Below are 21465 nucleotides of genomic sequence, written 5' to 3' on the forward strand. Positions count from 1 at the left end.
TGGAATTCTAGATTAACAGTTTTTTCTAACATTTTGAATATAACATTGTGCTGTTACTGGGCTTTAATTTTTTGCTGTTGAGAAATTAGCTCTCACTCTAATTATATATCCTTTGTAGGCAATCTATCTTTTCTCTCTGGCTGCTCTTAAGTGTTTTTTCCCCCTTTGGTGTTTTAGGCTTTTACTATATGTATCTAGGTATTGGTTTCTTTTAATTTATCCTGCTTGATTCACTAGATGTCCTGAAGCCATGGATTGGTGTTTTCATCAACAGTGGAAAATTCTCAGCCATTGTCTCCTCATATATTTCCTCTTCCCCATTCTCTTTGCTCTTTCTGGAACTCTGATTAGATGCACGTGAGATGTTCTCATTTTATCCTCAGTATCTCCTACGGCTTCTTCCTAGGAGAAGGTGTCGGGGATCCTGAGGAATGGCTGCTCAGCTCTGTTTCATAAGTAGCACTGAGAATGGATTGCAGAGTAGAAGGAAGGGAAGCCATCTGGCATTTGCCTTGGACTTTGTTTAGGGTCACCTATAATAGGGAACTTTCTCAGTGAGAAATACTCACCAGGACTTGGGCCCACAGAGGAGTGCAGCTTCTGGCTCTGGGGCTGGGCACATACCAGGGTGCCATGAGGTTCGCCTGACCTGCCTGAGAGGCCCTCATGGAAGCTACTTTGTGGGAATGTCCATGATGCACTACATCAGAAAAACCCTGGGGCCTCCCGAGTTGGTTTTTCCACACGTGTGTCAGCACTTTGTTTTTCAGATGTACAGCCTGCTGTTTCTAACTTCTGTGGGTCCCTAAAATGGAGGGAACATGGGATCTGTCTGCTCCTTGTGGAGGTAAGCCTCTGTATCATCCCAGATGCTAGAGGAAAATGTTTCTTTTTAATGTGTATTATGGACTGAATTGTATTCTCCAAAATTTGTATGTTGAAGCCCTAATGCCTGGTACCTCAGAATGAGACTGAACTTAGAGACAGGGCTTTTAAAGGAGTAAATAAGTTGGTCAGCCTTATTTTCTACTTCACTGATTTCTTAAGGCCAAGAGAATATGACTTCCTCAGAAATTAAGGGAGGAAAAAAAAAAAAGAAATTATGGGAGGGTTGGAATGAGACATACCAGGGTTTGAATCCCAGCTGTATCACTTATTAGCTGTGTAACCTTGGCCAATAATTTAAACTCTCCGAGCCTTTGATTCCATATCATAAAAAAGAATAATTTTATCTCACATTGGCTTGTGATGAGAATTAATTGAGATAGTGATATAAAACGTCTAAGGAAGTCCTAACCACAGTAAACAGTCAGTAGACGGTAGTTTGGTTCCCTCCCTTGACAAAACATTGGAACATTGCAAACATCTGTTGAGGGTCTATTGTATTAGAGATTAGTGTTACCCTTTAATATGTCTGATTCTCCTCTCTTTCTGAGCACATGAGAGAATTGTATTTCCCCCCACCCCTCGAAGTTACTCATGGCACTGTGACTTGATCTAACCAGTGTGATTTAAGTGGAAGTTTTTAAGAACTGAGGTGTGATTCTCCAAGGGAATGGCAACAGCAGTTGCTGATATGGCAGTACCATAGGATGGAAGCATCCTGGAACACTGAGCCAACACTTGGAGGACAGCTGCTCTGCAGGGCTGCCCAGACCACACCCATAGTGTGATTAAGAAAGAGACTTTTGTTGTGTCCTTCTGCTGGGATTCAGAGGTGATTTATTACTATAACATCATCTAGATGATTCTGACTGACACATATTCAGAGTTGTATAAGGTGGATCTGAAAATACTACAATATAAAAACAAGAGCTCTGATAGAGGAATGTCCAAAGTAATGCAGGACACCTAATACTGCTGGGAGTAATAGCCAGGGAGAGAATCAAAGAGGAGGTAGTATTGGAGCCAGACTATGAGAGCCAAGATAGAGGGATGGATGAAAACATCCAAAGGGCAATTGCATGTTCCCCACGTGGGAAAAGACAGATGTACTGAGACAGTGTGGGCAAAAGCACAGAGGTGTAAAAACTCCTGGGTATTCTGGGAAGAATAAGAGCTAGCATACCCTACAGAACTTCTCCCCAGTTTTCCACGTAGAACATTTCTTCAAAGAACATATAGGCCTTTCAGGACTTCCCTGGTGGTCCAGTGGTTAAGAATCTGCCTTTTAATGCAGGGGACTCAGGTTTGATTCCTGGTCGGGGAACTAAGATCCCACATGCCACGGGGCAACTACTGAGCCCACACACCACAACTAGAGAGACTGCGGGCCGCAGCTACAGAGTCCACATGCTCTGGAGCTTGCATGCCAAAACTAGAGAGAAGCCCGTGCAACACAAGGAAAGATCCCATGTGCTGCAACTAAGACCTGACACAGCCAAAAATAAATAAATAAATAAAATTTAAAGATCTGTAATAAAGAACTAATAGAAAAAAAAAAGAACATATATGCCCTTCAATACAATCCTTTTCTACCAATACTTACATAGGGAAAATATTAGATATATGTCCCCCAAACTCAATGCATTTTTAAACAAAGTGATGAGGGAGGGAGCTCAACAGAGAAAGCCTTTAGGTTTACTCCAAATATATTGGTAGCATATCAAAGTTCACAGAAGACAATTGGAAAGGCTCTGAATGTCAACTAAAGGGACATGTAGCATGTTATATGGATAAAGAGGCCATATTAATGGTTTAGTGATCAGGAAGTACAGTTTTAAATATTTTACATCCTTATTTTACCACAATTGATTAAATAAATAAATACAGAAATAAATTTTAAAATATTTTACAACCTAACATGTTAGCTTGTTGCTTATACACAGGAATTTTACTGTGTTTTGTGTTTTATGCTTGGAAAATTGGTTGAGGATTTTGGATTGAGATGTAATGCATGAAAACTTTTCCCATTTAAATAATAAGAATGAGGCTCCTGGTTAGCATTTTCTTGCCAGCAATGTTTAGTGAGAGATGCCTGTATTTCTGAATGGCAGGGCTTGGAGGGGACAAAGGTATGACCAGTGAAGGAGATGGACCTGAGAGCCAGAGGTTTTTATGCCCAGAAGTGACATAATGGCCGTGAGTGTATTTTATCAAAAGCCCTGACTTGACAGTCATGAGGAGAGCCTAAAGTAGGGAGCTGGTGATGGCTTGAGTCTAGGTGAGAGGCAAGGGCCTCAACTGAGGCAGCGGGGATGGAGAGGGGGAATTGGAGAGACATTTCCGAGGCTGAATGGTGGATGGAAGGGCACAGAGGGTAAAAGTCAGGGAGTCTTCCAGAAAGGTGATGGGAAGGTAGTCATGGTTATATTAGCCAAATAGGGAACCTCAATGGAAGAGGAGAAAGAAGGACAAGGAGGACCAGCAGCAGCAGGTTTGAGGGGATGAGGATGGATTACAAAGAGGGACTTTGGTTTTAGATGCATTGTGTTGAGGTATTCTCTGGAAAGGTTCCTCTGTGGCCCTCCAAAACCCAGCCTAATGTTTCACTCTGGCTCCTCCCACTGGGCAATAACAGCGACATCACTAAGACAGAGCGCAAATAGATGCTCTTTTATTGGGATAAGCTTTGAGAGGAAAAGCAAGACTCATGAAAGTTTTCCTGTAACCTGGGGCCTTCCAAATCCCTCTCCTTTGATGCCCTAGGTTCTGGAGTCCCACAGTAGTCAGGCTAGGTGAGGGAGCAGTTGATATAACTTGTAAGAATCCCACTCTTTCTGTCCAGGGGCCATCTGGTTGGCATTGCTTTTACAGGGAAAGTAGAATCAGCTGAAGAATCATTGTTTCTGCCTTAAAAACCGTTGGTGGGTCTAAGAAGTCCCATTTTGGTTAGTTTCATACAGCCCTGTTTGCGTTCAGCTTCTCTGAGATGGTAGATTGGTAAGAGTTCATTAGTGGGACTTTAGGATATTCCAGCCTTAAATCCACAATAACTATATTGGACCTTGATAAAAAAAGTGGGAAAATGACTTTTTTTTCCTGCCAAATTAATTTTATTTTTATTTTAATGGAGGTATAGTTGATTTACAGTATTAATTTCAGGTGTACAACATAGTGATTCCAAATTTTTCAAAATTCTATATGTAGTATAATAGATTATCCTCCATTTATAGTAATTATAAAATATTGACTGTTTTCCCTGTGCTGTACAATATATCCTTGTAGCTTATTTATTTTATACATAGTAGTTTGTGCCTCTTAATCCCCTACCCCCATATTGCCCCCCTTCCCCTCCCCACTGTTTGTTCTCTATATCTGTGAGTCTGTTTCTTTTTTGTTATATTCACTTGTTTGTTTAACTTTTTAGATTCCACATATAAGTGATAACATACAGTATTTGTCTTTCTCTGTCTGACTTATTTCACTAAGCCTAATACCCTCCAGGTCCATCCATGTTACAAATGGCAAAATTTCATTCTTTTTTATGGCTGAGTAGTATTCCATTGTACATATATATCAATATATACACCACATCTTCTTTATCCATTCATCTGTTGATGGACACTTAAGTTGCTTCCATATCTTGGCTAGAAAATGACCTTTTTTGAGAGAGAATATAAGTTTACAAGGGCAGGGAATTTTGTCTTTTTTATTCACTGATGAATCTTAGTCCCTAGAACAGTCCTGGAACATATGGGAGCTCAATAAATATTTGCTGAATTGAATTAAATTGACATTCAGTCTCTTCTCAAATTGAGTTTCCTGTTTCCTGTCAGTTTCGAGAACAGTCAGCGTAGTACTGTGCTGACACCTCTTCATCATCTCAGCCCCAGCTATTGGGGCTTGGTGGGTGCACAAGTTGGGAGCCTAAGCCACAGCAGAGTGCTGACTACCATACCTGTGTTTGTGCTGGAAGGGAAATATGTCTTCTTGCACAAAAGGACTTGCATTCTCCCACCTGGGAATCTGTGTCTGACTGCCCTGGCCCCTCTCCCACACCCAGAAACAGTAGGAGCAGTTGCTTCACACAAGCAGTCAAGCGCAACACGTGCAATCTATGCAGATAATGCCCAGGGTAATGGCACCATCTGTAAGGCCCTGTAGCACATGGCCACAACTCTCTCCCAGCATGCAGTAGGGCCTGTGATCAGTAAGCGAAGGAAGGAATTAATGGCATAGCTGAATATTGTTGCTGGGCCTCTCCTCCAGGTCTCAGTTTTAAAATATATCTTAAAGAACATATTTTCTGAATCCTTAAGAAATTTCCTCAAGCAGAGGAACTTCCAATTATGGTACTGATAGTCATAAACAGGCAGATTGGAGTGTTATTCTGCCTAATGCTGCTCTGCCCCTGGGAATACAGATGATGGGCACCTCTAGAACCTAGCCTCCCCAATATAACTGCCTACCAGTGCTTCTCTGACCATTGTTATGCCACAATGTCAGGTGAGGTGAAGAACCCCCAGGTCACAGTGCTCTGGGCTCCACAAGGAGTGTTTCTTCCCCAAACTGGCAGTGGGATTGGCCTGCCACATTCTTCTCATAGGCTGGGAAGAGACCTAGATACAGATTCCTACACTGCCTTCCTCCCCAGGGGAAGCCGTGAAACTCATTTTAATTCTCTGGCCAGTTCTGGAAGGCCCTTATAATCATTCATTCATCACCTCCCATTTTACCTGCACCAACCTAGGCTCTGGGTATACCGTGGAGAGGAAACCAGGCTCCAGCCCCTGCCCATGTCCCTGCTACCCCCTTCCCCACTAAGTCCTGCTAGATCTCATCCACCCATGGTATGCCTAGCAACCTGCGACTTCTGCCACCTGGAAGATGGGAATGCTCTCCAAACTTGGCATGTTCTCACACAGACTGTGCTCACTTCAGAAGTCAGACAAAGGCCAGCAACAAATTGAACCAGAGTTGTCTATTTTTGTTTTATTGGAACATAGCCTAAGGTGAAATAAATATTAATTTTCCAAGTTCTCAATTATTTCATAAATAATATTAAGTTAACAGACATTTTACAGAATGTTATGTTAAATAAGATAGATAAAAGTATATATCTATTTTGCTTAGAGCAAACTGATGGAAAATACTTCAATGATTCTGATATCTGAAATACAGCTCAAATATTTTGTTTTTATACTTTCTGCCTGTGTGAGGTAGCAGTATGCCTGAAATATTTACTTTGCCTCTGAAGTTTCATTACACTGAATATTAAGGCCCCACCCTTGGTTGGCCCTCATCCTTGTTGCAGTAAAACATCCTTCTCCTCCTCCAGAATCTTTCGCTACAGTGAGACAGGTCGGTCTCAACTTTCCGTTGTCCACTCGGTGTTTATCACATTAAGAAAAGTTTGCAGGTAGTCTAGGAATTGTTTTACTCTCCATCTTTCTCCTCCACACTTCTTCTGTGAAAAGAGTAGACAGTAAGTATTGCAGGAAACTGTCAATTCTTGTCAACATAGGCAGAGCCAGACAAATTTACTTAAGTTTCCACTAAATGTTTTTAACTTACTCTTTGGAGGTCTATTATGTATTCTTTTATTAAAAACAAGTTTTGGAATAGTTTTTCCACGGCATCCCCTTGTGCAGTTTGATTCTTCAATGTGTCTATTCCCTGAAAGACTTCTTTAATGCATAGTTGGTGCTAAATGAGGAAGATTTAAAAACTATAAATAATCAAAACAAGGTATAAAAATTTAGTTCCAGAAGTTAGTTGTGTTGTTTACATGAGTTCTCTTCTCCAAAGAATATTTTACTTGTTCCTTTTCCAAGTGGCAAACCACTTCACACTGAGATATAATTTCCAAAAGTAGATAAAGTTTATATAACTACTGAGGAGTTTTACAAATGATATAAATTAACTCCTTAACCGAAATTAAAATGTTTAGGAAGTATAATGCAACTACAATACTGATTGAGCTCCCATGAGTTTCCTTTTGTAGTTCTAGCTGGTAATTTTATTCTATTTAGACTAATGAAATCATATATTTTACATTTTAATACAACCATGACATACTCCAAATGTATACAATTCCATTATATGGTCATAATAATTTAAATATGTGGAAATGACACATATATTAATATAGGGCATTCATTGTCTATTTTAATGTCTACTGACCATGATTTTAAAAATATAAACCTAACTTGCTAAACTTTCAGAAAGACATGAGAGTGAGAGGAAAGCCATAGATAGAGTTGAATGGAGACTAGGAGGCCCCTCTCACCCAGTATGGAATTCTTCCAGAAAGAAGCACTATTTACAGTAGCCAAGACATGGAAGTAACCAAAATGTCCATCAACAAATGAATGGATAAAGAAGATGTGGTACATATATACAGTGGAATACTACTCAGCCATAAAAAAGAATGAAATAATGCCATTTGCAGCAACATGGATGGACCTAGAATTATCATACTAAGGGAAGTCAGAAAGAGAAAGACAAATACCATATGATATCACTTATATGTGGAATCTTAAAAAATGATACAAAGGAACTAATTTCCAAAGCAGAAACAGACTCACAGACATAGAAAACAAACTTATGGTTACCAAAGGGGAAAGGTGGGGGGGGATAAATTAGGAATTTGAGAGTAGCATATACACACTACTATATATAAACTAGATAAACAACAAGCACCTACTGTATAGCACAGGGAACTCTACTCAATATTTTGTAATAATCTATATGGGAAAAGAATCTGAAAAATAATATATATATAAAAGAACAGACATATGTGTGTATATATATATATATATATATATATATAAAACTGAATCACTTTGCTGTATACCTGAAACTAACACGACATTGTAAATCACCTATACTTCAATTAAAAAAATAAATAAAATTTAAAAAGCATATAGTGAAGAAAAAGACATTAAATACCTAAAAAAAAAAAAAAAAAAAGAATGCCTTACATGAGGCTCTTTGAGATGGAAAACTGACAACATCACCAAAGGGCCTGATCCACTTGTTTAATGAATTCTACTTGTAAAGTTATTCCTAATATTTATAAGTACATACATTTGCATCCACACACACAAAAACAAAATGGAGAAAATTAAATCATTCCAGTGATAACTAATGCTTTATAGCTTAAAATATGAAATTTACTTATTCACTCAATCATTTATCAAATCTTGATTTAACTTACATTTGTATGTTCGGGAGTAGGAATCATCAAGTTCTGAAAAGGAAAGAAAATATATTCATGTTTAAAGCACTCTAGCACTCATAACTTTTAGTAAAATTCTTACTAGTAATATGGTTATCAGTTATATAGTACTAACACTCTCATAATTTCATGATTAATGACAGATCTTTAAAAATTAGCCACCACAAATGATTACCTATATATTTTAAAGACTGTAGGAATCAAAAAGAAAATTACCCCGTCACCTATCAGCTGAGTTCGATGAGTGGAGAGCAGTAGCAAGGTCTCTGCCACCAGTCTATTCATGGGACTTTCTACAGCAATGACACAAACGTAGACAGCTCCAAGAGCCAGCAAACTCAAATGCAGAAGCATTCTCATGGCTCTGAAATGTTGAGCGTTTGCCTTGGCAAAGAATGTGCATAGTATGAGATTTCATCCCCAACCAATTTATTCTCTCTTTGAGGAAATGAATAATTTCTAACAATCAGATAGAGAATGCTTAATAATGGCATATAGTGAAACTGTTTCCAATGCCTGTACCTTAAAAAATAATTTTACTTTTATCTTTTGATAATAAAAAAAATCCCTATTTTTCACCTTTAAAAACATTTTCCATTACAAAAGAAAATCCTTAGGTGGATACATCATTGCCCCACATTTGCATTTCTTAAAATCAGAAGATTGAATTTCCTTTTAAAAGATTTGTGTAAAAAGAAGTATAATGTAATCCACTAAATAGAATTTTATGCTAAAATATGTAAATATCGAGAATTTCTTTTCACGTCAAGTAAACTCTAATGCAGTTGTAGCCAGGTTGATCTGTCTTAAAAGGAATTGAAAATACTGGTGATTAGAGCAGAGACCATCAAAACTTAGCTGGGTCAAGTTGTGTTCACTGGGGTCTCAATTAGGATCCTTTCTGTTGCCAGTGATCAAAAACCTAACCCAAACTGGTTGAAGCCAAATGGGGGATTTGTTAGCTCATACAACCAAATGATCCAGGGTGGAGGTTCCTTTATGTTGCTTATCTCAGTGACCATTGTCTTCATTCTCAGGCAGTGACCCATTCTTGGGTCACTGTGGACCCAAGATGATGTCCAACCTCCTGAATCTATATATACCCTGTTCATGAGCCTCAGGAGAAAGCAAATTGTGTTTTTCTGATTGCTCAATTAAAAGTCCAAGAATTTAGCCTTGTTCACCCTTGATCCCATGTTCACCCTTGAACTGTGGCCAGGGGTATGAGATATACTAATTGGTTCTCCCTGGAGCTGGAGATGGGCTTCATCCCACCCAAACTTCATACCTGAGAAAGTTGGGGCCCTAGGTAGTAGTAAGAGGGACCTAGATGCTAGGAAGGCAACCAAAAAACATCCGTCACAGCCACATAACATATGGGCATGGCCTCTCCTTCACATCCCACAAGGGTGAGAGTGTCCTTTCACACCCTGGGTGGGCCATGTATGAATAGGTGTGATCAGGGGAATCAGCCTTTGTGTACCTTAGGCTCTGACCTGTAACCCCAGAAGGGAGCAAATGAGGCCCCCTTCTAGACTACACACTTCCTTCTTCCCTGGCCTTAGCACACATAATGGAAGTGTAAGCCATTGCATATAATGGAGAGTTTCAGTGAGCATCCCAAAGTGGTTCTGTGTTGGTGGCCTGAAAGCCTGGCTTTAGGACTACCTTGAGTATCTAACACAGATTGTACCACATATGAATTGTTACCTAGAATCCTTTTCCAAAGCTGGATGTAGTTCTGTATGTGAAATAGAGGCATCTAGGAGGTAGACAAGACTTTTATTTTATTTTTTAAAGATTTATTTATTATTTATTTATTTTAGGCTGCGTTGGGTCTTAGTTGCGGCATGCAGGATCTTTGTTGAGGCATGCGAGATCTTTCCTTGCGGTGCGGACTTCTCTCTAGTTGTGTTGTGTAGGTTTTCTCTTCTCTAGTTGTGGCACACAGGCTCCAGGGCACGTGGGCTCTGTAGTTATGGTACATGGGCTCTAGGTGAGGCACGCGGGCTCAGTAGTTGTGTCGCGCAGGCTTAGTTGCCCCGTGGCATGTGGGATCTTAGTTCCCTGACCAGGGATTGAACTCACGTCCCCTGCATTGTAAGGCAGATTCTTTACCACTGGACCACCAGGGAAGTCCCATCAAGCCTTTTACATGGGGGTAGTCACAGCTCTGCACAGGTGGGATAAAAGTAGTATGGGACTTTAGTGGCAGCCTTCCTGTACCATGTCTGGTTTTGTTTGTGCTAAAGTTTTGGACTCTTCGTTAGACATGCCTGGTTTGAACACTTGAAAGCCCTTTTCCTTGAGACTGCAGGAGTGACCGTGGCTTGCTGCAGGAGTGAGGTAGGAATCACAATAGACTGGATCAAGGTGCTCTTAAAATGGTGCTTTCAAAACCAAAGCTGAGTTCTGGCAGAGCCTTCTCTCCCCAGAAGATTTCATAGAGAGAGTTTGTTCTGGTTCTCCTCAGCTCCTTTGGGCTACACTGAGGAAGTGTGGGCTTAGATGAAGGTTTCAGAGGAACTGCCAAGTGACTTGTTATGTTAGTACCTTAAATACATGAGGTTCTGAGTTTTAAACTTCTCTCTGTTATAGGGTTGCACAGGGACACTAGGTGGTGGAGGATTGAGACACCACTGTACTAGTGTTCACTAAGCAGGAGAAAACTCACCAACCAATCACTATTTTTAGGGAGTCATGCTGGCTATGAAAATGAGTGAGATGGGCAAGGTGTGACAACAGCACAGATGGTGGGGCTGCAGAAAACTGCAGCAGAGTGACGTGTCTCCAGGTGGCAAGTACTGGTCAGCTCCAGCTGACTGTTGCCATGTGACACCCTTGGACTTATGCTGCCAAATCATCCAATTTTTCAAAGAAGCCAGAAATCCTGATTATTATATATCATCTCCTGATTTTTAAATGTTGGCAATTCATAGTTTTAAGAACCATACAGGGTGCTCTTTTGCAGTCTCTGATCTACAGTATAACTGTAGGTCCCTATTGGAGGGCAAGTTATTTAAAAATCCTCCTATTCAAAATTATGTATCTTCAAAAATGTTTTAATTGTGGTAAAATACATGTAACATAAAACATAACATCTTAACCATTTTTTTTAAAGTCTACAGTGGGGCTGGGAATCTGTATTTTTTTTAAATTAATTAATTAATTTTTATTTTTGGCTGTGTTGGGTCTTCGTTTCTGTGCGAGGGCTTTCTCTAGTTGTGGCAAGTGGGGGCCACTCTTCAGCGCAGTGCACAGGCCTCTCACTATCGCGGTCTCTCTTGTTGCGGAGCACAGGCTCCAGACACGCAGGCTCAGTAGTTGTGGCTCACGGGCCTAGTTGCTCCGCGGCATGTGGGATCTTCCCAGACCAGGGCTCGAACCTGTGTCCTCTGCATTAGCAGGCAGATTCTCAACCACTGCACCACCAGGGAAGCCCCATCTTAACCATTTTTAAGTATACAGTTCAGTAGTGTTGAGTATGTTCATAATGTTGTACAATCCATCTCCAGAACGCTTTTTATCTTGCAAAGCTGAAACTCTGTCCCCATTAAACAACAACTCTCCGTTTTCCCCCTCCCTCCCAGCCCCTGGCAACCTCAGTTCTACTTTCTGTCTCCATGAATTTGATTATTCTAGGTAACTCAGATAAGTAGAATCATATAGTATTTGTCATTTACTGACCGGCTTATTTCACATAGGATAGTGTCCTCAACGTTCATCCATCTTGTAGCATGTGGCAGAGTTTCCTTCCTTTTTTTTTTTTTTGGCCTCACCGCAAGGCTTATGGGGGATCTCAATTCCCCAACCAAGGATTGAACCTGGGCCACGGCAGTGAAAGCCCGGAATCCTAACCACTAGGCCACCGGGGAACTCCCCTTCCCTTTTAAGGTGGAATAATCTTCCATTTTATGCATATACCACATTTTGTTTATCCATTCATTTTTCAATGGACATTTGGGTTGCTTCCATCTTTTGGCTATTGTGAATAATGCCGTTGTGAACATGAGTGTACAAAATTACATTTCTTACAATGTTTTCATAAGTCAATAACTATTCCTCTATTAGTCTGATCTCCCCAACCTGATTGCAAACTCTCTGAGCAGGGACCATAAAATAATGTATTTGAGGGCTTCCCTGGTGGCGCAGTGGCTGAGAGTCCGCCTGCTGATGCAGGAGACACGGGTTCGTGCCCCGGTCCGGGAAGATCCCGCATGCCGTGGAGCGGCTGGGCCCGTGAGCCATGGCCGCTGAGCCTGCGCGTCTGGAGCCTGTGCTCCGCAACGGGAGAGGCTGCAACAGTGAGAGGCCCGCGTACTGCAAAAAAAAAAAAAAAAAAAAAAAAAAAGTGTTTATTAATGTTAACCTGCAAACAAAAGTTAATAATTTTAATCTCCTATGCAGAATTCCAAGTAATTTTTGTAGATATTCTAGTCTCAAGGAAATGAAGCATAATTCTCTATAAGTGTGGAATACACTTAAGGTAAGTGTGGAATACAATACAATTCATTTTAAAGTGTGCAGTCTGGAAGGGGGATTATGAGAGGAGTAACTTTGCAATGGAGAAACCTGACAAGTCTCAGCCAGGTGATCAAGGTCAACATCAACAGTGATAACTCATGTTAGTAGCATGTTCCCTTAACATGATGTAATGAGAATGGCATTTTGTCTCTGCGGTCTTCCTCCTCAAAACTGATAACCTCTGTCTAACCATGAGAAAAATATTACACATACCCAAATTGAAGGACAAGATACCTGAAATGTACTCTTTAAAACTGTCAAGGTCATCAAAAACAAGTAAAGTCTGAGAGACTGTCACAGCCCAGAGGAATCTAAGATGACATGATGACTAAATGCAATGTGGTAGGCTGGATGACATCCCAGACAGAAAACCCCCTAAAACTAAGTAGGTAAGAACTAAGAAAACCCCCTAAAACCTGTGGAGTCTAGTAATGTGCCAATGTTGGTTACCCAGTTGTGACAAATGTACCATAGTGATACGAACAACAGAGGAAACTGGGTACAGGGTACACAGGAGATCTCTATAATATTCTTTCAACATTTCTGCAAATCTAAAGCTAAATGAAATAAAAGTTTATTAAAAATAACCTTGCAAATTGAAAAAAGTTAATGATTGTTTATATTATTATTATGTAAAAAGACTTTGTATCCCATAAGTGTCATGCACCTGGGACCTTTTTACTTCACTAGACTGTGAGCTCCTTGAGAATAAGGGTTTTATTTAATTGATCTCTTTATCCTCAATGACCAGCCTATTGTACACACTCAATTAATGTTTATTGAATAGATAACTGAATGAATAAGCAGGAACTTGGTTGTATTAGTTGAACACATTAATGTGAATACTGTGGAAACTGAAGGAGTCTATTCCCTGGGGCCAGGAGCCTGATAATAGAAACAACTTTGGCAGGACTCCTGGAAAAAAGATAGAGCAAAGCTGTCAGCTCATCTATAGAGAACAAACCAATGTGCACTACCATGGTATTTTAAAAAACCCACATTATTTTAGGAGAATACAAAGAAATTAGCAAACAGTATTGAGAATTTTTAAGAATTACTAGTAATTGTATAGTTTAGAAAAAGGACTTTGGTGTTGAAAAGTTATATTAGTAGGCAACATTCATCCTTTTGCCCTAAAACCTTTGTCTCTATTAGCGGCTTCCAAATTGGCAACATGTTTTTAAAAACTGATACCTGTGTTTTTTTACTAACTGTGTAGTCATTAAGGTCAAATGACTTTTCTATGAACTGATTCTAATCAATTAACAGGGCATGATGCACAATTTTTTTTGCAGTGACTAAATGTAAAATGATAGCATCTCTTTTTCTTGACCTTATTCTAACCTCCATCCTTTCAATCTCCAAGTATATCTTTTAAATAAGTTTTTAATTGATAAATAACATCATAGGAAAATAAACACAGAACTTCTTCCCCTCGGCATAGCAACTACTGTATTAGGTTTTTGTTGACCTCTTCCAATCTTTACTAAGACAACTTTACAGAGTTGTAATCAATATGTGCAATTTTGTTTATCTTTTTTGTTATTAATACTTCTCTTTCATGTAGCTACTTATTATTTAAATGGTTACCTGCTATTAGATGAAATTGATGTTTACTTCACCATTTGGGTTGTTGCTAGTATTCCACAATTAAAAACAATGCTACTAAAAAGCTCTCTGTATAATTTAAAAAATATTTCTGGGCTTCCCTGGTGGCGCAGTGGTTGAGAGTCCACCTGCCGATGCAGGGGACACGGGTTCATGCCCTGGTCCGGGAGGATCCCACGTGCCGCAGAGTGGCTGGGCCTGTGAGCCATGGCCGCTGAGCCTGTGCGTCCGGAGCCTGTGCGTCCGGAGCCTGTGCTCCGCAACGGGAGAGGCCACAACAATGAGAGGCCCGCGTACCACAAAAAAAAAAAAAGAAAAAAAAATTTCCTTATGCTGAGGAACTTGTGTGATCATTTTAATAGCTTTGTTACATTTTACCAGATTAACCCTCTAAAAATATTCAATGCACAAAAAATAAATCTCATATTTTTACAGTGTTTTACCATTTATAAAGCACTTTCACAAAAATAACTTTGTTTAATCCTGATATCAGCACTGTGGGATAGATTTCTTTCCCTCAAGATTCTTTAGCACTAGGGTTTAATAGTTCTGCTAATGTAATGAGTGAAATGAACGACAAAGGAAGGTGTGATACAAGAAGCAGTAGTAGTAAAAAAGCTTGATAAATATGTTGGTAAACATAAATAAATAATGCTGGTTTTTAAAAATAACTCAGAGGATTTCAAGACAACATGGAACAAAAATACTAAACAATGATAATGTGGAAGATTAAGATGCAAGGAGTGATCAGATTCGGTGCATTTTATGGTTCTTGTACTGTTTAAAAGGATACTAAAGGTATTAACTTCAGATTTCAAAATAGGCACGTGAAAAATTCAAGAATAATGACTAAAAGAATCAAAATAGAATGTGCAACTTCAAAACCAGTAGAATAAAACAAGAGAATAATGAAAATCAATCAATCCAGAAACCTGGAAAGGAGAAAAAGAGGGAAAAGGCACAAAAAAAGATATGAGAAATACGTCCAAATTTATCAGGAGTAACAGTTCACTTCATGCAAAATGACATTAAGAGGTTTAAAAATCAAGGGATAGAAAGACATACTACACAAATACTAATCAAAAGAAAGCTGATGTACCAATGTAAATATCAGAAAAAGACAATTTATGTCAGAAAGTATTATAAGGATAAAGAGATTCACTAATAGATATAAGATAGTATTTCATGGTATTTTATTTTCCATTTCATTAATTATAAGTGAAACTAAACATTTTTCAGTAGTAGTTTACTGGGAACTGGGAACTTGACTGATTCGCCTTTTTAGTTCTTTTTATTTTAAAGATTAATCATTTTTATTGCACATCTTTCCACTCGCCCCTCCTAGAGTTGTTATCTTAGTTTTATAGTTTCCTACTGTTACAAAGTTGAAAATTTTTGTAATGGAATCTGGCACCTTGTAATGTCCATTTTTTCCTTCAACTCAGTTTTTCTCAAGTATTTTAAAAGTAAATTATAGAAAGCATGACACTCTATCGTTAACACTTCCATATGCATCTCAAAAAAGGATCTTTTTCATATAGCAAAATATCATCACATCTAACATAATGAAAACAATGGGGTTTTTTTAGCATTTAATCTCCAGTCTACATTCAAATTTCCCCACATATACCCGAAATTCCCTTCACATCTCTATGTCCAAAGCAGGATCCAATCCAGGATCATGCGCTGCATCTTGGTAACATGAAACTCAAATCTCTTAATTCTCAACCATCCTTTTAGAATCTACAAAAGTTCTTGTTCTAGTAACAGTAATCTGAAAGTCTGGGCCAATGTTTTGTAGCACATTCCACCTTCCAGATTTGCCTTTTCCATCCTTCTGATATTATTAGCTTAATACTTCCTGTAAACTGGAAGCTTATTCTAAAGGTGCTAAAGACTCAAGTTAAACCTTTTTTTTTAATCCAGCTGCATAAGAGGTAATTTTGGCTACTTCATATTAAGCAGGAGACATATTCAATGCCATTGGTATATCTGTCACCTCCAAAAGTTTCTTCTCACCTTATTTTTATTTTCTATTTAATTAATTAATTAATTTATTAATTTATTTTTTGTGATAAGAACAGTTAACACAAGGTCTACCATCTTGGCAAATTTTTAAGTATACAATACGTTATTGTTAAATATAGGCACGATGGTGTACAGATCTCTTATTATTCATCTTGCGTAACAGAATCTCTTAAAGGTGTCTGTTCCTATCTTGGGGTGGTACTTAGCACAGTGGATTTCCTTCGCATATTTTCATAACATTTTATAGTCTTATAATAGCTTTTTGGCTTTTGGTCTACAACGGCAGTTCACAAACTTTTGGTATTAAACCACTCTCTGAGGATTCCAAAGGGCTTTTAAGTGAGTTATAAATACTAATATTTACTCAAGTAGAAACTAAATTTGAAATTTTTTAAAAAGGACAATATACAAGCACACATTCCATTAGCCATCATTGCGATGTGTCCCGCACATCACGTAATTACTAGAAAACTCAGTACATTAGGGAGCGGCTGAGAGCGCAAAGGCAAATAACGTCTTAGTATTGTTAGAAAAAGTTTTGACAGGAGCGAACACCGCACCCCCCTCCGCTCCAGGAGTCCCGAGATCACACTTTGAGAATCGCTGTCCATCACAAGTCTTTGTCTTCTCTTAGAGTTAGTGCCTCTCAGTGCCGTCCCGCCCCGCCCCCGCCGCCAGCAAGGAGCCGGAATCCGCTTTCTACATGACCTTGCACTCAACCTTCTTGCGCGGTAAGGTTCCCGGAACCCAGAGCTGCGCGCGCACAGCGGGCCTCTGACTTCCCGGCGTGCCCCGGGCCTGCGGCGTAAAAGCGCGCAGGCCGTAGCGTCCCACGTGACCCGCGGCGCCGCGGAGGCGGGAGTGTGTGAGAGCCCACGGTCGCGGCGTTCTCCGGATTGTGTTCTGCGTCTCCCGCGGGCAGCCCCGGGCTGGCCCCCACCCCCACTCTCGCCTTCCAGCAGGGAACAAAGCCGGTGTGGGAGGAACAGTTCCAGCCCGAGCTTTCGCTCTCACCTGGAGCCCCGACCCTGGGACGCGCGAGTCCTTAAGACCCGCTCTTGCTCTGCTCGGGCCTCACTGCTAAACCTTGGTGAGCCCTGGGCTCTAGACCCCTGCTGTTGAGAAAAGAAACATTTGCAAATATGTCCCGGATCGAAAAGATGAGCATTCTGGGCGTGCGGAGTTTTGGAATAGAGGATAAAGATAAACAAATTATCACATTCTTCAGTCCCCTCACAATTTTGGTTGGACCCAATGGGGCGGGGAAAACGGTAAGTCCTAAATAGCCGCCTTCAGTTTACGGGTCGCCACGTGTTAGAAATCTGCAGTAAAATATCTGCAGAGTTCGGAACTCTTGATTAGGATGAGAGGAGTCCTTATGACTCAGCTCCTGGGGCCCCAGGGTGTACCTGGGTCTCCGGCTGACTTCCCGGCCCAGGGGCGTGGCTTGGTGTGGCCTTCAGGCCACTGCGACCTCAGGAACCGACCAGACTCCTGTGTTCAGTCATGTCCGGTGGACAAGGTTTCCATCAGAAACCTAAGAGACCGGGAGCTACCTCCGTCCGTGCTCAGCGAGCTCACAGTCCCACAGGAAGCCTTTTTGTCTACATTGATGTTTTATCGTTCCTTAACATGGCATAGCATTCACTTCCTGGTAGTCGTCCCCGTACAGGATTTCTTTAAAAGTTATAAAATATGATAAATATGTGACTTTAAGAAGACTGTCTATCCCGACTAAGATAATAAATGATAAGTAAATGACATAATTTTAAAATGAAACATGCGTTGGGGCTTGGTTAAATTGGGACAGTATTTTGTTGTTAGGATACTCTTACCTAGTCAGAATAAAAGATCAGAGCGCATGGGCTTCCCGGGTGGCGCAGTGGTTGAGAGTCCGCCTGCTGATGCAGGGGACACGGGTTCGTGTCCCGGTCCGGGAAGATCCCACATGCCTCAGAGCGGCTAGGCCCGTGAGCCATGGCCGCTGAGCCTGCACGTCCGGAGCCTGTGCTCCGCAACGGGAGAAGCCACAGCACGGAGAGGCCCACGTACCGCAAAAAAAAAAAAAAAAAAAAGATCACAGCGCAGCTTATATACTGTGCTCCAGTACTGGAAATATTTAGAAATTTGAGTTGGACCTGGAATGGTATGCAATTATGAAAAAAGTACAGCCAAGAGGCGCTCTGGCCTGAAAGGGTGCTTTGAGAAAAAGCAAGGTGGTATCGTTGTAACAGGGAGAGGAGTAAATGAAGTGAAAAGTATAGAAAAAGACATAAGGTTTAGTGTTGAGAGTTGAATGCCAGACTCTTGTCTGCTTTGTTTATGTAGAAATATTATTTATTGAATGCTTTTTATGTATCTAGCATTGTATTCAGTGCTCTACTGGTAGAGAAACTAGTATGTTTAGTGTTTATGAGCCCTAGCTGCTTTAATACAATTTTTTTCCTTCACCATTTATTAGCTGTGTGACTGGGCAAAAGTGACCTAAATGCTCCATGCCTTAGTTTTCTCCTCTGTAAAATGGAGGTTAAAAAAATAGTTTCTACGTGGGACTTCCCTGGTGGCGCAGTGGTTAAGAATCTGCCTGCCATGGCAGGGGACACGGGTTTGAGCCCTGGTCCGGGAGGATCCCACATGCTGTGGAGCAACTAAGCCCATGCGCCACAACTACTGAGCCTGCGCTCTGGAGCCCGCGCAAGCCACAGCTACTGAAGCCTGCGCGCCTAGAGCCGGTGCTCCACAACAAGAGAAGCCACTGCAATGAGAAGCCTGTGCACGGCCCCGAAGGGTAGCTCCCGCTCACCCCGCCCGTGCACAGCAAAGACCCAACACAGCCAAGAATAAATAAATTAATTAATTTATTTAAAAAAATAGTTTCTACAGCCTAGGATTGATGTGAGAATTAAAAGCTTAATGTATGTGGAAGTGGTTAGTACAATACCTGGCACATAGTAAGGTCTTTGTAGATACTAACCATTTGTTTAGTTTCGACTTTTAAAAAAATTTTAGCTTTATTGGAGTATAATGACATATAAATTGTAGGCTATTTAAAGTATGCATCATGGTGATTTGACACAGATGTATATTGTAAAAGGATTCCCCCTATCTAGTTAATTAACGTGTATTTATCTTTTTTTGGTGAGAACATTTAAGTTACACTCATTAAATTTCATTTGTACAATATAGTGTTGTCAACTATGGTGACCATGTTTTACTTTAGCCATTGTTATTAAAAACTTGACTTAGTTTAAAGGGTTTTAATTAGAAATAGAGAAATTTTCCCTCAAATAATAATTCTTTATTTTATTTCAGTATACCTCGTTAAGTATGTAGCTTTTCTATGAACTTACAGCAATTATTCTTTAACACTTAATCATATTTATATAACAGGTTTTATAATGTCAAAATTTATCTGATCATATCTTTTATAGTCTCTATGGTAATAATATTTTATAATGAGTTAACATTTTATGATTAAATCCTGCAGTTCTCTAATAACTAAATAATATAATTTTCTATTTCTTTAGACCATCATTGAATGTCTAAAATATATTTGTACTGGAGATTTTCCTCCTGGAACCAAAGGAAATACATTCGTTCATGATCCCAAGGTAATGGTGCTAGTAAAACTTTGTACTTTTAAAGTAAAAAAAAAAATGTTTTTATATTTTTGGCTGCGTCAGGTCTTAGTTGTGGTGCGCGGGCTTCTCTGTAGTTGTGGCATGCGGGTTTTCTCTCTAGTTGTGGTGCGTGGGCTCTGTAGTTTGTGGCATTCAGGCTCTCTAGTTGAGGTGCCTGGGTTTTGCTGCCCCACAGCATGTGGGATTTTAGTTCCCCGACCAGGGATCGAACCTGGGTCCTCTGCATTGAAAGGCAGATTCTCTACCACTGGACCACCAGGGAAGTCCCTAAAATAAAATTTTTATAATTATGGAAGTGATGATAGCTCATTGTAGAAAATTTGGCAATGGAAAAGTATGAAGAGGTATGAAAGTCACCCACATACAGTCTTAGCGCCCAGTGATAGCGATTGTTGACATTTTCACGTATTTCTTCTCCTTTACATACAGTCTTATATAGCTGAAGTCATACTCTAATTTTTGTATTCTGAGGTGTTTTTCCACCTAACATTATAATAAAGTCCCATGTTATTTAAAAAACTATATTAATCTGGATGTTTGATACGTTGGTGTTTTAATCTTTTTACTTTTTTGTATGTCTGAAGTATTTCCTACTTAAAACATGTAACCTTTTATGAACATTTTTAATAATTGCATCATTTTCTTACATTTAGATTGCTTTCAGTTTTTCATTAAAATGTACCATAATGAAAGTCTTGGTGTATGAATGTTTGAATGGTATCTTTTTTTTAAACAAATTTATTTATTTATTTATTTTTGGCTGTGTTGGGTCTTCGTTGCTGCACACGGGCTTTCTCTAGTTGCAGCGAGCGGGGGCTCCTCTTCGTTGCGATGTGCCGGCTTCTCACTGCGGTGGCTTCTCTTGTTGTGGAGCACAGGTTCTAGGCTCTCAGGCTTCAGTAGTTGTGGCTCTCGGGCTCTAGAGCACAGGCTCAGTAGTTGTGGTGCCTGAGTTTAGTTGCTCCGTGGCATGTGGGATCTTCCCAGACCAAGGCTCAAACCCGTGTCCTGTTTAAACTCTTAGTGTGTGTATAGGACATAGGCTTTTCTATATGCATTTTGGCCTGTAGGTTTTTCTTTCTTTCTTTTTTTTTATTGAAGTATAGTTGATTTACAATATTGTGTTAGTTTCAGGTATACGGCAAAGTGATTCAGTTATATACATATTTTGTTCCAGATTATTCCATTATAGGTTATTACAAGATACTGAATATTGTTCCCCCTGCTATATAGTAAATCCCTGTTGCTGATCTATTTTATATATAGTAGTATGTATCTGTTAATCCCAAACTCCTAATTTATCCCTCTCTCTGAATAGGTTTTTCTTGTATACTATAGTGGGGTCAGGTGCCTCTCTCATTACCCCGCCTGCCAAGAGTTTGTTGTGTGTTTCCTCCAGGCTTTTTTCTGTGTTTATAAAAACATATCTGTGTGTGTATATAAATACACTCATGTAAATATTTTAATGCATCAATAGAATTTTATTTTTCCATTGTATCAATACACATCAAATATTTATTTAGTGATATACTGCGGATATGT

General features: G+C 39.8%; 2 protein-coding genes across 2 annotated transcripts in view; one reads left to right on the forward strand and one right to left on the reverse strand.

Moving 5' to 3' along the window:
• Positions 1-6079: 6079 nt before the first annotated feature.
• IL5 (interleukin 5) lies at positions 6080-8959 on the reverse strand. Its single transcript, XM_081230833.1, has 4 exons — positions 8339-8959; positions 8102-8134; positions 6457-6588; positions 6080-6349 (listed from the first exon to the last, which is right to left on the reverse strand). Exons 1-4 carry the CDS (start codon positions 8480-8482, stop codon positions 6251-6253), a joined length of 408 nt encoding a protein of 135 aa, XP_081086959.1. The 5' UTR covers positions 8483-8959; the 3' UTR covers positions 6080-6250.
• An 8169-nt stretch (positions 8960-17128) lies between these two features.
• Positions 17129-21465, forward strand: part of RAD50 (RAD50 double strand break repair protein) — a 103807-nt gene continuing 99470 nt past the window's right edge. The window contains exons 1-2 of the mRNA XM_081230591.1: positions 17129-17553; positions 19810-19893. Of these exons, the coding sequence (XP_081086717.1) occupies positions 17425-17553; positions 19810-19893 (213 nt within the window). The 5' untranslated portion in view covers positions 17129-17424. The remainder of the gene's footprint in view (positions 17554-19809; positions 19894-21465) is intronic.

This window comes from Mesoplodon bidens (genome assembly GCF_964165515.1).
Source record: "Mesoplodon bidens genome assembly, chromosome: 4".
NCBI lineage: Eukaryota > Metazoa > Chordata > Mammalia > Artiodactyla > Ziphiidae > Mesoplodon > Mesoplodon bidens.